The sequence below is a fragment of the Calidris pugnax genome, unplaced genomic scaffold (genome assembly GCF_001431845.1).
Source record: "Calidris pugnax isolate Ruff unplaced genomic scaffold, ASM143184v1 scaffold54, whole genome shotgun sequence".
Taxonomy (NCBI): Eukaryota; Metazoa; Chordata; class Aves; order Charadriiformes; family Scolopacidae; genus Calidris; species Calidris pugnax.
The window spans coordinates 1,739,481-1,756,749 of NW_015090864.1; the positions used below are offsets into that span (position 1 = coordinate 1,739,481).

Genomic DNA, 17,269 nt, shown 5'->3' on the forward strand with positions numbered 1-17,269 from the left:
TATTGCTTTCTCCCGGCCACTTCAGGAAAGGGAAGGAAATAGAAAAGGGAATAATTGCTCGGTCTGACCTGGGATTGTTGAGGGAGATGCTTTCTTTGGAGCAGGAACAGACACAGGGGGGGAAAAAATACTTTTATAACTTTGCTGAGCTACGTCCCCGGGGCTCTCCGCCTGGTCCCTTCTTGCCACCTTTCGGTACGTCGGCCCCTGTTATCTTGCCGGCCTTGAAAACTTCAGCAAAAAGGTTCCCCTCAGAAAAAAAAAAATAAAAAAAATATATATATGCTTTTGTCAACACTGAAATTGTCTTGCCAGCCTTGAAAACTTCAGCAGAAAGGTTCCCCTCAGAAAAAAAAAAAAAAAAAATATATATATATATATGCTTTTGTCAACACTGAAATTTATCTCAAGAATGTGTCCATCACAGCGAAATTTTCATCTGGGAAGGGCTGGAATAAATCGCTTCTGCTCTCCGGGTTTAAATGCTTCCTCTGGGCTTTTGTACTTTGGAATTTGAATCTTATTGTTATTTAACCATATCAGATCTTTTGGGGGGGTTTTTTTGGTCATTTTCAAAGTGAAGGGATTTTACCTTTCTGCAGTCATGGCTCGGTGATATCCAAAGGAAACACTTCACTCTTTTCCAGTAGGAATATTACTCATTCTGTGCACAGCATTGGCTTTTTGCTCCAATCACAAACCAATGCAAACTTAACAGAAATTCTGTTTTCTGACCTAACTTCTGGGCCAACTGAGGCACAACCGTGGTCCAAATTTCAAGGCAATTCAGAGCCAGAGTTTATATTTTCAGAGCGCTTGAAAGAAAGCAGCCGTCACCTCATTTTCAAACATCCTGACGTGATGCAGCCAAAATCCCCGTGGGCTTTGGAAAAAAAAAACCCACGTGAGACCTGATTTTCTCCGTTTGGTCCTCGCAAGGGCCAGAGACCAACCGTAACGTCCCGATCCAGATCAAGAACTTCTCGGGTTCGTCCAACGAGCAGGGCTGGATGCAGAAGAAAAATGAAGTGGATGATGAACACGGAGAGTCCTTGGCTCCACATCCTTCACATGGCACGTTTCTGCTGGGGTTGTCATCACTGCTGTCCTGAAAAGTCCGCACAGAAATTTGCCATGAAGCAGATTTTAGCAACAAACACTGGCACGGTTTTTTTCTGATGCCTGTAAACTATTTTTTTTTAAGAGAGTTGAGGTTTTGGCAGAGTTCTTAACGATGCAACCTGTTTTCCAGCAGGAATATTACTCATTCTGTGCACAGCGTTGGCTTTTTGCTCCAATCACAAACCAATGCAAACTTAACAGAAATTCTGTTTTCTGACCTAACTTCTGGGCCAACTGAGGCACAACCGTGGTCCAAATTTCAAGGCAATTCAGAGCCAGAGTTTATATTTTCAGAGCGCTTGAAAGAAAGCAGCCGTCACCTCATTTTCAAACATCCTGACGTGATGCAGCCAAAATCCCCGTGGGCTTTGGAAAAAAAAAACCCACGTGAGACCTGATTTTCTCCGTTTGGTCCTCGCAAGGGCCAGAGACCAACCGTAACGTCCCGATCCAGATCAAGAACTTCTCGGGTTCGTCCAACGAGCAGGGCTGGATGCAGAAGAAAAATGAAGTGGATGATGAACACGGAGAGTCCTTGGCTCCACATCCTTCACATGGCACGTTTCTGCTGGGGTTGTCATCACTGCTGTCCTGAAAAGTCCGCACAGAAATTTGCCATGAAGCAGATTTTAGCAACAAACACTGGCACGGTTTTTTTCTGATGCCTGTAAACTATTTTTTTTTAAGAGAGTTGAGGTTTTGGCAGAGTTCTTAACGATGCAAGCCCTGATTGGTCCTGCTGAATCTTGGAGAATGCCCAAAGCTCTGGGTGAAGGAGGGAAGTTTGCACAACTGAGATTATTTATTTTTTCTGGGTTAAGCGAGGGAGCGTGGTGGGACTGAAAGGGAGCCCAGGGGTGGTTGAGGTGAGAAGTGCTGTGGCTGTTCCCACCTACTCCCTCATAGCTCTGCATCACAGCTCCTGAACGGGTCCCCAGGACATCCACATCTTGATACCATGTCTTGATACCACCATCCATAAACAGGGGTGTTGGTTCAATTACGGTTTCACGAGCAAACAGGCTGTTTCTGTGGCTGGAAACAAGGACTGTCCCAAGGCATGGTCCTTCCACCCATAAACTGAAGTTTTATCCCAGTATGTTGCTTCTGCCCTTGCTGGAAGGGATTGGCCTGTCCCAAAGCACCTTAATGCAAGAGACATGGCTCTCTGTCCCAGCAGAAGTCCCCAGCCCAGCCAGCACATCACCGAGGCAATGACACAACTTGGGTCCTTGGCTTGCTGAAGGCTTTGGAGACTCCAGATGTGAAGAAGGAGCTCTGATGGGTGCTGATGGCCTCTTTTCCATCAGGAAATGGAAGGCAACCTTCAAGATGCCCCAGTGAGATACAAGCTTGGACCTCTCTATAGCGCTTGCTTTACCTGGTCCTATCAACCAGGCGTGTGTCTGGGGATGAACCTCTAGAAATGTCAAAGTTGAACCAAACTTGTAAAAAACGAGCCTGAGTCTTCTTCCAAACCCATCAATCCCCCCACCCTCGTGTGCCTGAGGACCAGCTGCCCTGAAGTCAGGGAAGATAACGGCAGGACGAGGGGGATCAGAGGAAAGGAGGAGAAAGGAGGCTGCCACCCCCTGAAGCACATCTTAACACCTGGGAGACAAAAAATCCCTGTTTACAGCCCTTTCCAGAACCTCAGTGCTCCACTAAAGGCACGGGGCTGCAAGGAAGAGTCTCCAGCCACACCAGAGGCATTAATTAAATTAAAACCTTTTTTTTTCTGCGTGGCTGCAATGTTTTAAAGTGGGAAGATAAGACCTCAGAGTGCCCTTCTCTGACCCTTTCATTCACCGGCAAAGCAGATCGATTTTTCTCTCTCACTGCCACCAAATTAGTGAATAGTAAGAATAATAACAAGATTCAGGAGCTCTGCAGTGAACTGTTAAGATTATGCAAAAGAGGCAGAGCATTTCCCAAGTCTAATATTTCCTTTAAGGCAGTGCCTTTGTCACCCTTTCCATCACAAACTGCTTTCAAAGCAGATGACACCCACGGCCATCAAGGGTGAAGACACGTCCCGCATCCCACCTCTGAAGGTCAAGAAAAAAAGGGTTAGAGAAGCTAGTCGAAGAAGAAAAGATACAAATTAAAACTGCTGCTTCAGCCTTTGCCCTCATTTGTGGTAATCAAATGGTTTTGCTTCTCAGACGTGAAATTCTGCAGCCTCTCAATTGAAACCCAACCGTTTCCAATAAGGTAAAAAATTGACATTCTTAATTTATTTCAATTTTGTGACTTTTCTTGACACAGTGATGTTGTTGCTTCCTGGATCTTTTTTTTTTTTTTTTTTAAATGGGCTTATCATTTGAACAAAGGTGTGCTTCTTCAATTCATTTAGTTTTAAAACAGATCGAATGAAAATCCCAAAAGGTGAAAATTAGAGAAGAAAGTGAACTTTCAGTGCAATACGGTGCAGAGCTTCCTAGATTTGTGACCAGAGTGGACAATTTTGGTTGCTGCTCACCACTGACATAGCAGAGAGACGTTATCCCAGCTCTCATTATCATTAGTGACAGCACTTATTTATTTCCACAGGAGATCTAGGAGAAATATGGTTAGATCAGGACTCTGGAGCATGAGCAGTGCCTGAGTAGAGAGGTGACTTGGAGAGATGACTCCCACCAGCAGCCAGAATCGCACAAGGCTTCGTCACATCCATCCCCCCTCTGTCTCCACCTTCTCTTTTATTTCCTTTTCTCAGTGCCAAGCGAGGACAAGGGCAGGAGGGGTGGGTCAGGAGTGAAAAGATGCCTGTAACTTTTTTAGCCTGTTTGCTCTCCCGTCTTCCTTGGGAGGAAGAGAACACAGAACTATTTATAACTGTGTGCATACTCCTGCCATTCTGTTCTTGCCCACGCACGGAAGGTTTTGGCTTTCACACAACCTGTTGGGACAGTGAAAAGTGAAGCAGCTGAAGAGCGCAGGAGAAAATGCACGGGTCTGGCTCTGCCTCCAGCCCTCTGCCTCCTTCCCCAGGTGATGGTTTGGCCCACGGGGGACAGTTTGGTGATGGGAACCACTTGCCAGCAGTGTGCCCAGGTGGCCAAGAAAGCCACCAGCATCCTGGCCTGTATCAGGAACAGCGTGGGGAGTAGGGCCCGAGAGGTGATTGTCCCCCTGTACTCGGCACTGGTGAGGCCTCCCCTTGAGTACTGTGTCCAGTTTTGGGCCCCCCACCATAAAAAAGACATTGAGGGGCTGGAGCGGGTCCAGAGAAGGGCGATAAAGATGGTGAGGGGGCTGGAGAATAAGTCTTATGAGGAGAGGCTGAGGGAGCTGGGGTTATTCAGCCTGGAGAAGAGGAGGCTGAGGGGAGACCTTATTGCTCTCTACAACTCCCTGAAAGGAGGGTGTAGAGAGGTGGGGGCCGGTCTCTTTTCTCAAGTCACAGGCGACAGGACAAGAGGAAATGGCCTCAAGTTGCACCAGGGGAGGTTCAGGCTGGATAGTAGGAAAAATTTTTTCACTGAAAGGGTTCTCAGCCCTTGGAATGGGCTGCCCAGGGAGGGGGTTGAGGCCCCATCCCTGGAGGTGTTCAAAAGCTGGGTTGATGTAGTGCTGGGAGGGATGGTTTAGTGATGATGCTCCTTGTTTGTTGTGTGGGTGTCTATTTTTGCCAGTTAGGTTGACGGTTGGACAAGATGATCTTTAAGGTCCTTTCCAACCTAGAAGATTCTGTGATTCTGTGATCCCTGCTGGTGCGATGGCCGGACCTGCCGGGCAGGAGGTTGGAGCAGAAGCAGATGATGCCCAGCTTGCCTGAAGCACAGATGCCCTGAGAAACCTTCCACCAGAGGAGATTGCTGTGTGTATAAATAACCCGCAGGGTTAGAAAGCAAAGGGCCTGGAAAGTCTGCGTGACCCACGGGACAGGGACCATGCTGAGCTGCCTTTTATCTCTAAGTTGCTGCCTGCAGTCCCGCAGAGCCTGGAAGTTGTTCTCAGCTGGTTATTTTTAAATAACTAATAATACTTCTCCATAGCTCCATCCTGCGTTGGCTGGAGCGGAGCGGGTGGAAGTTTCACTACAGATCTTTGTGGGAAGGAGATCTTGGTGGCCATCCCTCAGGTCTGATGGATCTCGTAGGACTTGTCTTTTAGAAGTAGATGGTGTGACATGTGCTGGAAGCTGCGGGGTCCCCTCCTGGTGGAGACGCACCCAAGGACCACTTGGTGGCCTCTGTGGAGGTGCCCATGAGGTGACCCACCATGTTCTCTCGACTTGAAGGACCACTAGGGCAAGGAGGCCACTGCCCCAGCACACTGGCCTCCACCACCTCCCTGGGCAGCCTCTTCCAGGGCTCTGCCACCCTCACCGCAAAAAAGTTCCTCCTCGTGTTTAGGTGGAACTTCTTATGTTCAAGGGTGGGCCCATTCCCTCCGGTCCTGTCCCTGGGCACCACGGAAAAAAAAGAAAGTACACATCCTCCTGACACCCACCCTTTAAGTATTTACAGGTGTTGATCAGATCCCCCCCTCAGCCTTCTCTTCTCCAGCCTAAAAGCCCCAAGTCCCTCAGCTTCTCCTCATAAGGGAGATGCTCCAGGGCCCTCATCATCTTTGTAGCCTCTGCTGTTCCCTCTCCAGCAGTTCCCTGTCCTTCTGGAACTGGGGAGCCCAGAACTGGACCATCCAGCAGCTTGGAGAGAGGTGCAACCACCTCTTTCAGAGAAATCCCTGCCTGGGGGTGCAGCAAAGCAGGAGCTTCAGAGCAGTTTTTCTCACTCACGAGCTTTGCCTTTTTTCCTTACTATTGTGGGTTGGTTTTTTTCTTTTTTTTTCACCCCAGCAACCAAGGAAGTTTTGCCAAAATATGTTTTCCACATGTTCCCTATTAGTCACGCTCTCTGTCTTACAAATCTGTTACCAGTGCCACTAGCTGATGCTATTCATTTACTTCCAACCGGCTCAAGAGCTCGGCAGCAGAATTCCAGGCGGCGTTCCTCAAACCAGACCCGGCGGCTTGTTTGGATTCTGAAACCAATGCCCCTTTTCTCCCCCGGAATATACATATTTTTATCTATAGCACCTTCCCTCCATCTCCCAAGGCTTGGTGAAGGAGAGAGGAGCCAGGAGCGGTGGTGGGACCGGCCGTAGGGGTGCAGGCAGGACCTCAGGGGTGCCCGGCAGAGGCGGGGTTTGATAGGACCTTAAATACTTCCCTCCAGCTCCGGTTTCCAACGGCCGGGGCACGGCCGGACCCAGGCGGCGGGAGTTTATCTAGGGCTGGAGGCACAGGAATGTCGGCGGAGGAGGGAGACCCTCCCCAAGAAGCACCATGTCTCTGTAAGTAGATTAATATCTTTTTTTTTTCCCCCCATTGTTTTCCCCGCGGTTTAAGCAGGAACCGTGCAGAAAGGAAGGACATCCAGCTTTTTTTTCCCCCCTATTTAATTTTTTTTTCCTTCTTCTGTTCCTATTCGACTCGGGTTTTAAAGTTTTCCCACTTTCCCCCCTTCCCACTTGCAACAGCTGGGTTTGAGGTGCCGCGGAGGGGTCAGGGGGTTTTGGGGTTCACTGTGAGGAGAACCTGGAGCCACCAGCTCATCAAGTCCTATGCGGAGAGGCTGAGGGAACTGGGCATGTTTAGTTTGGAGAAGAGGAGGCTGAGGGGAGACCTCATTGCCCTCTCCAACTCCCTGAAAGGAGGGTGTAGAGAGGCAGGTGTTGGCCTCTTCTCCCAAAGGACGAACGACAAGACCAGAGGAAATGGTCTGAAGTTGGGGCAGGGGAGATTTAGATTAGATATTAGAAAGAATTACTTTACTGAGAGGGTGGTCAGGCACTGGAACAGCCTGCCCAGGGAGGTGGTGGAGTCACCATCCCTGAAGGTATTTAAGAAACGTATAGACATGGCTCTTCAGGGCATGCTCTAGTGCCCAAGGTTATTGGTTTATGGCGAGGTGTTCAGTGTGGGGTTTAGTTGGTGGGTGCAGTGTTTTTGGTGGGCGTTTGGTGTGGTGTGTTTTTTTGGGGTTTTTGTTTGTTTGTTTGTTTGTTTGTTTTTTTGTGGTTGGACTCAATGATCTCAGAGGTCCCTTCTAACCACTAAGATTCTGTGATTCTGTGATCCCTGTACCCGGCTCCGTGCGATTTCCATGATTTTTAAGCGCTGCCGTCGAGTCGAGGGGTTCAACTCTGCCTTTAGAGCTGTCTGGAAGTCAAACCTGTGTCCCAGTTGCCTTCCAAAGGCTGCGTGTCAGCTACTCTGGAGGTAACGTGTGGAGATAGATGGCTGGGAATGAATGGATTTCAAAGCTGGTGGGATGGTGGGTCCTCTCGTGCTATGGCTCTGGCAGCTGATTTAGCTCCATGAACCACCGAATCAACCATCTACCTCCTGTAGAGCCACGCAGGTGGGTTGGTTTTTATGTCCCTCAGGGAGCTGGACCATGAAGCTTTTCCTTTTTCAGGGAATGATCAGATCTGAAGCACAGAAAAGGTGCAAAAAAATCCCCTTTTTTAAATTTTTTTGTTGTGGGGAGATGCGACACAGTCTTTTCCTAACACCATCCCATCCATCAACCAAAGCAATGTCAACAAATCCTTCCTCGGAAGCTCGTTTGCCTTGTAATTAATCCCAAAACATAATGGTGTACTAACCCCCCCCCTCCTCCTCACCCCCAGCAATTAAAGGCATTGAAATCTCATAAGAGAGTTGTTCCAGCCAGAAAGTTGCAAAAAGCACTGGAAGTTTAACAGGACTGATTGTTGGAGGGGTTTTTTAACTTGTTTCCTTAAAAAATACTCTTTCAAATCCTCAGGAGAGCGGGTGGACACACAGGGGTGTCGTGTCAAGGTGTGATCATCCGTGGGGGCAACAGCGGGGTCCCGGGGGTGCAGGAACTGCTGGAGGGTGTTTCCTGCAGATGTTCCTGCAGATCCAGATGTGCAGGGAGGGCTGAACCGCGGCGTCAATGGCAGGACCAACAGCTCGGGCTGGTCAACGGAGGTGGCCTTCTCAAATCAACAACCTTCCACTTTGGTTCTTTTGCAATTTCTTTCCTTTTCCCTGACTTGGGAGGTTTGGGAGTGTTTAGAACCAAAGCTTTCAGGTGTTCCTTCCTGAAATGTGTCTCCCAGATGAGACAGTGGGTAACGAACAGGACTAATATCAGGTCAAAAACTTGAATATTTACTCCAGAAGCCACCGTTACCTTGGTTAGACCTTCCCCACCCCATGAAAACTGCTGTTGGGAGCCAAGTCTGAGCTTTGGGAATTGAGTCCTTGGGTAACACTTGCAAAATAGTAAATTATCCCTGGTGTAGACCTCATAAACCCTTTAGGTGAGCGCTGACGTGATAAATGAACTGCTCCACAGCCCATGTTTTAGAACAACACGGGGCTTGCAGCTAATTGGGGGTGCGGATGGGAGGCAGGAGGTGGCTGAAGCCCCAGCTGGAGCTCTGGGGTCAACGTGTGCTCCAGCCAAGTCTCAGCTGGACCCGGATGCTCCACAGACAGATGCACCGTGTCCCACAGCAGGTCATCGCTGCACCCAGCGGGGGTCTTCCCTTCCCAGCTCCCCCCCACCTCCTCAGCTGGAGCTTGGCCGAGCGCCCGGATAAATCCCACAAATCATGTAACAACACCCCGTTTTGCCCGTATCTGAGTGGGGGCACAAGTCAGAGGAAGGGTTAAAGACACTTTGGAGCGTACCCACCCTAAAGAAGTAAAAAAAAAAGGCACTCAAAGGGGATGCTTTCCCATCTCACCCCTGAATAAACCCAATTTCCTCCATCAATAAGGAATAAGGTGGATTGCTGCCCACGAGCTTCTGTGGTGGCTCAGTTGTATCTACAGCAGCATTTCTGCACCAACCACTGGGTCCAAGGTGTCCCTTTTGGGGCAGGAGATGGGGATTCTGGTCCCAGCAGCTTCCAGGGTTGTTGTGCTTCGCCAGGTAAGTTGTAGGGGGAGAGGAGACCTTCCCCACCTCTTCTTCTGGCTTATTACCCAGCCTGGAGCGAGCTGTTTCTCTGTTCCCTGCCTCAGTTTCTCCAGGACAAGAATAACACCATCTGCAGGGTGCTCCCGCCGTCCCACTCCGGCGTGTGAAGACTGGAGAGTTTGGGTTCGCAGAGGATTTGTTTGATCTAGAAATAGCAGGGTTAGAAAATTCCATCTGCCAGCTCTTGAGAGCCCTCAGCAGCGGAAGAATTCCTCCCTCCTCCAGCCTCGGATCGTGCTTCCCACCTCCCGGGGCAGCATGAGGGCTGAGGGATCCAGCACTGTTTGGCTCCTGTCCTGGTGACCAAAATCACATTCCAGAAGGGTTTGATGTGAAGAACAGTAGGTTTGGTGTCCATACTCTTACAACGTATGGATGACAGCGCCTTTTTCATCCTCTGCGTGACCGTGGAGGACCACAGGGGAGTAGCCCATGTCAGGGCAGCTGATGTCAAGCCATAGAAGTCCTATGAGGAGAGGCTGAGGGAACTGGGCATGTTGAGTTTGGAGAAGAGGAGGCTGAGGGGAGACCTCATTGCCCTCTACAACTCCCTGAAAGGAGGGTGTAGAGAGGCAGGTGTTGGCCTCTTCTCCCAAAGGACGAACGACAAGACCAGAGGAAATGGTCTGAAGTTGTGGCAAGGGAGATTTAGATTAGATATTAGAAAGAATTACTTTACTGAGAGAGTGGTCAGGCCCTGGAACAGCCTGCCCAGGGAGGTGGTGGAGTCACCATCCCTGAAGGTATTTAAGAAACGTATAGACATGGCTCTTCAGGGCATGCTCTAGTGCCCAAGGTTATTGGTTTATGGCGAGGTGTTGAGTGTGGGGTTTAGTTGGTGGGTGCGGTGTTTTTGGTGGGCGTTTGCTGTGGTGTGTTTTTTTGGTTGTTTTTTTTTGTGTGTGTGTGTTTTTGTTTGTTTGTTTGTTTTTGTTTGGGGATTTGTTTGATCTAGAAATAGCAGGGTTAGAAAATTCCATCTGCCAGCTCTTGAGAGCCCTCAGCAGCGGAAGAATTCCTCCCTCCTCCAGCCTCGGATCGTGCTTCCCACCTCCCGGGGCAGCATGAGGGCTGAGGGATCCAGCACTGTTTGGCTCCTGTCCTGGTGACCAAAATCACATTCCAGAAGGGTTTGATGTGAAGAACAGTAGGTTTGGTGTCCATACTCTTACAACGTATGGATGACAGCGCCTTTTTCATCCTCTGCGTGACCGTGGAGGACCACAGGGGAGTAGCCCATGTCAGGGCAGCTGATGTCAAGCCATAGAAGTCCTATGAGGAGAGGCTGAGGGAACTAGCGAGGGCTGAGGGACCCAGCACTGTTTGGCTCTCATCCTGGTGACCAAAATCATGTTCCAGAAGGGTTTGATGTGGAGAACAGTAGGTTTGGTGTCCATACTCTTGCAACGTATAGATGACAGCACCTTTTTCATCCTCTGCCTGACTGTGGAGGACCACAGGGGAGTAGCCCGTGTCAGGGCAACTGATGTCAAGCCATAACACGCCACTGCTGTGTGATGCTCCACACCAGCTCCCTTGTGTCCATGCTCCTTGTGCTTGGCTCCTACATCTGCCACCAACACATCCACTCTCTTCTTCTGGGCGCAGTGGTAGGCACCAGTTGATGGGTGGGATTGGGTTCACAGACACCTAATAGACCTATTCGGGTGTCTGCACGCAAACGGTCACAGAATCACGGAATTGTTGGAGTTGGAAGGGACCTTCTAGATTTTGGTTGTTTTTTTTTGTGTGTGTGTGTTTTTGTTTGTTTGTTTGTTTTTGTTTGTTTGTTTGGGTGTTTTTTTTTTGTGGTTGGACTCGATGATCTCAGAGGTCCCTTCCAACCACTAAGATTCTGTGATAACACGCCGCTGCCATGTGCAGCTCCACGCCAGCTCCCTTGTGTCCATGCTCCTTGTGCTTGGCTCCTACATCTGCCACCAATGCACCCACTCTCTTCTTCTGGGCGCAGTGGTAGGCACCAGTTGATGGGTGGGATTGGGTTCACAGACACCTAATAGACCTAATTGGGTGTCTGCACGGAATCACGGAATTGTTAGAGTTGGAAGGGACCTTCTAGAGATCATCCAGCCCAACTCCCCTGCCAAAGCAGGGTTGCCCAGAGCACATCACTCAGGAGCATCCAGGCGGGGCTTGAAGATCTCCAGATCTGGGGACTCTACACCCTCCCTGGGCAGCCTCTTCCAGGGCTCTGCCACCCTCATCCCAAAGAAGTTCTTCCTCAGATTTGAGTTGAACAGTCTGGCTCCATCCTCCTTCAACCCACCCTTTAGATACTTGTCAGCATCGATAAGGTCTCCCCTCAGCCTTCTCTTCTCCAGGCTAAAGAGCCCCAGCTCTCTCAGCCTTTCCTCATCAGGGAGATGCTCCAATCCCTCCATCATCTCTATTGCCCTACGCTGGACTCTCTCCAGCAGTTCCCTGTCTCTCTTGAACTGGGGAGCCCAGAACTGGACGCAAGATTCCAGTTGTGGCCTCCCCAGTGCAGAGTAGAGGGGGAGAATGACCTCCCTCCACCTCCTGGCCACACTCTTCCCTACGCAGCCCAGGATCCCATTGGCCTCTTGGCCACAAGGGCACTTTGCTGAGTCCACAAGGTGGGTAAACTCCATGGAGAACCTAAGGAGGATTCAGAGGAGGGATGCAGGGGAGCAGAAAGGATGATCCCATCCTCTGCTGCTCTGGAGTGAGAGCCCCACTGTCCCCCACCACAGCCCTCTTTGGGTCCGGGTGCTTTCCCTATTGCTCTCCCCTCCAGGTACCTGCCAGGGATGCTGCCAGTCAAGCAGTCAAAGTGCCTCCTGCCTTTAATGATGCCTTCAATGATGGTCACCCAAGATGCTCAGGCTGAGGCCCCATCGCAAGTTAAGCGAAACACAAAATGGTTACGACAAGCTCTTCCTCCCCAGCTGTCCAGGTCTTTTCATAAATGCATGTTTTTCTCTGAAATATTTTCAGAAGTTTATTTTTGAAACAGCCTGCATTTGATTAAACATTTGTTTTGGTTTGGTTTATTTTATTTTATTTTTTTTTTTCCAAAAGGAACTTAAAAGGGCCACCGGCCTGTAAACATAAATATTCCCATTCTTTTGCTGATTCTTTGCATTTTTCTGGGTTTGCTAATGAAAGATGTTTCAGCAGTGCAAGTCTCTGGGATGCGGGCAGCATCCTCTGCTCCCGCTTTCAGCTCGGCTGCTTGAGCCCGTGGTGGGGAAGCAAGAGACTGTCACAAGTTAAGCACCTTTTTTGTGCCAAGGTGGCTTCCTGGTGCCTTGCATTCACTTTTTACAGTCACCCAAACCCTTCTGACAGCTGAGGAACATCTTGAAAAAGGCAACAAAGAGGGTTATGGCCAATCTAGTCGATGCTGTGGCTTGTTGTGTTATCAATCTGTGTTTATTTAGTACCTCCTGCCTTCAATTCTGGTGGTGCAGCACATCCCCACGCTGCCCACCTCCCATTGCTCCATGTGGAGCTCACGTGCTCAGCCCCATGTCGTGGTCCCTCGCTGGGGAGAGGGGTTGGAGCGGTGAAGGGTGGGCTACAAAGATGATGAGGGGCCTGGAGCATCTCCCTTACGAGGAAAGGCTGAGGGACTTGGGGCTTTTTAGTCTGGAGAAGAGAAGGCTGAGGGGGGATCTGATCAACACCTATAAATACTTCAAGGGAGGGTGCCAGGAGGATGGGGCCAGTTTTTTCAGTGGTGCCCAGGGACAGGACAAGAGGAAACGGGCACAAACTTGAACATAAGAAGTTCCATCTCAACGTGAGGAGGAACTTCTTGACTTTGAGGGTGGCAGAGCCCCGGAACAGGCTGCCCAGGGAGGTGGTGGAGTCTCCTTCTCTGGAGATACTCAAACCTCACCTGCACACGTTCCTGTGGGACCTGCTCTGGGTAGACCTGCTTTGGGAGGGGGTTGGAGGAGATGATCTCCAGAGGCCCCTTCCAACCCCATGTGATTCTGTGATTCTGTGAAGGGTGCCTCTTTGAGATAAAATGACTTTGTCTGTCACGGCCATGCTAAGGTCACAGCCATATTGCTGTCTGCAGCCACCGATGTTATCTTACAGCTATGTTTTTTTTCTTCCCTTCTCTTCCCTCAGGTTATAACTGAGTAGCCCTTATGACCAACATGAGCTGGAGCTTTCTAACCCGCCTGCTAGAAGAGATTCACAATCACTCCACCTTCGTGGGGAAGGTCTGGCTCACCGTGCTCATCGTCTTCCGCATTGTCTTGACAGCGGTGGGTGGGGAGTCCATCTACTCCGATGAGCAGAGCAAGTTCACCTGTAACACCAAGCAGCCCGGCTGCGACAACGTCTGTTACGATGCCTTCGCGCCGCTGTCACACGTCAGGTTCTGGGTCTTCCAGATCATCATGATATCCACCCCTTCCGTCATGTACCTGGGCTACGCCATCCACCGGATCGCCCGGTCGGCGGAGGAGGAGAAGAAGTTCAAGGGATTCAAGAAGAAGAAGCAGTTTGCTTTGAACTGGCAGGCGGTGCGCAACGTGGAGGACCCCATGGAGGCTGATGAAGAGGAGCCCATGATCTCTGATGATACAGCAGAACATGAGAAAGCCAAAGCCAAACCCAAGAGCAAAGAGCAACAGAAGCACGACGGGAGGAGGCGCATCCAGCAAGAAGGACTGATGAAAATCTACGTCTTCCAGCTACTCACCAGAGCTTCGTTTGAAGTTTGCTTTTTGATAGGGCAGTATTTGCTCTATGGTTTTGAGGTAGAAGCCTATTACGTCTGCAACAGAGTCCCTTGCCCTCACACTGTGGATTGTTTTGTGTCCCGGCCAACAGAGAAGACCATCTTTCTCCTGGTGATGTACGTCGTGAGCTGTCTGTGCTTACTGCTGAACATGTGTGAGATGTTCCACCTAGGGTTTGGGACCATCCGAGATGCCATTCGCAATCGGAAAATCAACAGCTTTAGGCAGCCTCCCTACAACTACGCCTACCCAAAGAACATCTCCTGCCCTCCCGAGTACAACCTGGTCGTGAAATCGGAGAAGTCCACCAAGATCCCCAACAGCCTGATGGCTCACGAGCAGAACTTGGCTAACGTGGCTCAGGAGCAGCAGTGCACCAGCCCGGATGAGAACCTCCCGGCGGACTTGTCCACCCTTCACAAACACTTGCGAGTGGCCCAGGAGCAGTTAGACATAGCGTTTCAGAGCTACAGCAGCACCCAGGCCAACACACAACCTTCTCGAACCAGCAGTCCCGCCTCGGGTGGCACGGTGGTAGAGCAGAACAGGGCCAACACCGCCCAGGAGAAACAAGGTGCTAAACCCAAGGCCTGCTTGGAGAAAGGGAGCTCAAGTAGTAAAGACGGAAAGACGTCTGTATGGATATAGCTTCATCTGAAAGGAGAGAGGGCAGCGTAAGTGGGGATTTGGGTTTGGTTTGGTTCTGGTTTTCGGTATTGTCTCGCGTTCGTTCCACAGGGCACCCGCGCAATTTTTATATGGAAGCCAAGAGAGAAAAAGAGCTTCAGACCAATTTAGTGCTGTCTTCCAGTGCGTTAACAAAAGACATTTTTTCTCTGTTTCCAACACATTCTCCCATTGGGAACCTCCAGTGAGCAACCCCCTGCATCTTCCACCCCTTCGGTCACCACCGGAGCTCCCAACAGAGACTGTACAACGTGCTGTGATGGGAAGTGGAGCTGCTGGTGGCTCAGGCCAACAGCGAGCAGCTCCCCTCCTGCATGGCGAGGCTAGAGGGCTGCAGGTCAGGGCAGTGTTTAATTACTAAATATCCTTAATCAAAATTAATTTCCGATCCCTCGATGAGAAAACAACTGACACGCTGGAGGAACCTTCACGACACGCTCACAGCCCATGTCCTGCCTGAATGGTTAGATGTTCTTGCAGGCATCGTTCGAGCCGTGAGCTGGGACCCACATCAAGTTACGGGGCAGAAACACAGAAGGTTTTTGTCTTTTGTTCCTCTGCGTCCAAGCAAAAAGCAAATGCCATCAAACACCCCCCAGCAGGAGCGAGCGGTGACGTCGCGTCATCCCGGTGCCTGTGTAGCCCTTGCTACAGAAGTGATGGAAATCGCTGCAGTTTCAGCGTTTTTAACCAAAACTGCTGCTTCACATCGTCAGGAAGTGCCTTTACCCAACCAGGAAAACAAAATGATAAAGGGTTTGGACTTCTCTCTTTGCTGAATCTCAGTAGAGACGGGAAGAGAAGTGTCGGCGAATTTGTTTTTCTGTTTAATCAAACCCCTTATAAATAGTGGCAGGTGGCAAATCTATGCATTAGTGTGTATATGGTGTGTGTGTGTGTACATGTACGTATATATACAGACACATATGAACGTGTGTGTGAATATAGGCATAGAGAGATATATATAAACGTAATATCAACCCTCTGGTAATTTTACAGCCTTCCACCTCCCCTGGGAAACCCCTCCCTGATCCAGGAACTACGGCTGATCTCATCCTGGAGAAGTTTTGGGGCTTCTAGCTTCCAGCGTCCCCTGGGGAACCGGCAAGTTTCACACATTTGCTCGAAGGGCTTAGCAGAAGATCTGGCTTCAGTGGGGGACAGGCCCAAGACAGCAGCAGGAAGTTTTGTCACTGGTTTATGGGGAGCTTTTTGAGCTTGGGTTGGTTTTAGGGTGGTTTTCATGCAGCTACAGGAATCTGGGGGCATGTTAAAAGCAAGCTGCTGAGCTCCAAGGCTCCCACTGGTGCTGAGGATGTGCTTTCTCAAGGTGGTTTCATACTGGGTCTCTTGCACAGCTGCGGGGCTGTGGCTTTTTACCCCTCCAGTAACACAAAACAGAGAGAACACCTCATCACTGGCATCTCAGGGAGCATCTCCTGCCGAAGGGTAGAGGCTGAAACCAGTCATTACCCCATTCTGCCAGGTCTTAGAGCAGAGATGCTCTAAGATCCTGATCCCTGAGATGTTCCCAAGATGCCTGTGGCTTGGCTGATGTTCTTGCAACCTCCCAAGAGTCCAATGGTTGACTCACCCCCATGGAGAACCCAAACAGATAGACCCTTCGGGGTCAAACGTAACATGAAAGAACTAAATCCTCACTGAACACAGCACTGTCCCTGTGCCCAGCTGTTCCCTTGGGGCTGTGATGGCCACCCAAAGTCACATGCAGGTCCCTGTGCAAGTATTTCTTATCCATCACATCTAGGTGACTTCTTCCTGGGCTTCCTTCTTATGTCTCTTGAGATGGGTCCCTGAATGCCTTGAGGATGCCTGTTCTCCAGGCAGTTGGGCCCTTTGGCCAGTCTGGGGAACAGGCAGAGAACTTGGGTATGGCCTTCAGCTCCTCCAGACCCTGACCGAGCTGCGCCACGCCATGAGAGAACAGTGCTGGCAGCAAAAAAAGTAGGTTTACAAAGAAAGCAAATAAACATCCTACAAGATATCCAGCTGTAAGTATTCACTACGGTTTTGTGTCGCAGCCTGGGGAACACTTTCAGGCTTGTTCCTGGTCCTGCTGAAGGCATCAGTGAAACGCCTGGAGTGTTGCCCGCTCTCGCTGGTAGACATCTTCCCCTTGAAAATGGACAACCTCATCCAGGAGGAGATCAGTTCATCCCCTCACCAGCCGTGGTCGGGAGTAACACGTCTGTCGTGTCGGCCTTTCTGTGGTGAATTTTGAATGAAAGGCTCAGGAAGTTCTCACCAGGGTGGTGGGGAGACAAACATATCCAACCGCGCTGTTGGTCCTTGTCCTGCGTGTGGGACCATGCCGTGCTCTCCTCTTGGGCTGGGCTGCACTGGGCAATGCAGGAGAAGCTGGTTGCTGATGGTGTGAAGATAAATGCATGCAGGTCCACAGCCCAGAGCTGCTGGGGAGGAGAGCAGACGTGCTGCTGGGTGGAAATTTGCTCTCTAGTCATTATGGGGCACAAGCTTGTCCTCCACATTGATGTGACTTCTCGTTTATGGTCAGCCCTGTGTCCCACGGGAAACAGTGTGTATTTAAAGTCACAATCCCCAGGGAAGGATGGAAACTCTGAGGAGAGGGGTCGTGGGATGCTGCCTGGGTTCTTCTGATTCCTTTGAGATGAGCAGCAAAGTCACAGCCCCAGACAAACTCGTCCTTCTCACGCAACGCCAGAAGGCACCGTGCTGTGCAGGACTCCAGATTTGGGGGTTCTC

The 17,269-nt window shown here is 50.3% G+C and overlaps 1 protein-coding gene across 4 annotated transcripts in view; it reads left to right on the forward strand.

Moving 5' to 3' along the window:
- The window catches only part of GJC2 (gap junction protein gamma 2), a 38,576-nt gene extending 22,074 nt beyond the window's left edge, over window positions 1-16,502 (forward strand). For 3 of the 4 annotated variants that reach the window (XM_014945115.1, XM_014945117.1, XM_014945116.1), the window contains exon 2: window positions 13,218-16,502. In XM_014945115.1, the coding sequence (XP_014800601.1) occupies window positions 13,238-14,485 (1,248 nt within the window). In that variant the 5' untranslated portion in view covers window positions 13,218-13,237 and the 3' untranslated portion in view covers window positions 14,486-16,502. Of the gene's footprint in view, window positions 1-6,055; window positions 6,427-13,217 lie in introns of those variants that run through there. The other variant, XM_014945114.1, reaches the window with a different exon arrangement.
- Window positions 16,503-17,269: the final 767 nt, after the last annotated feature.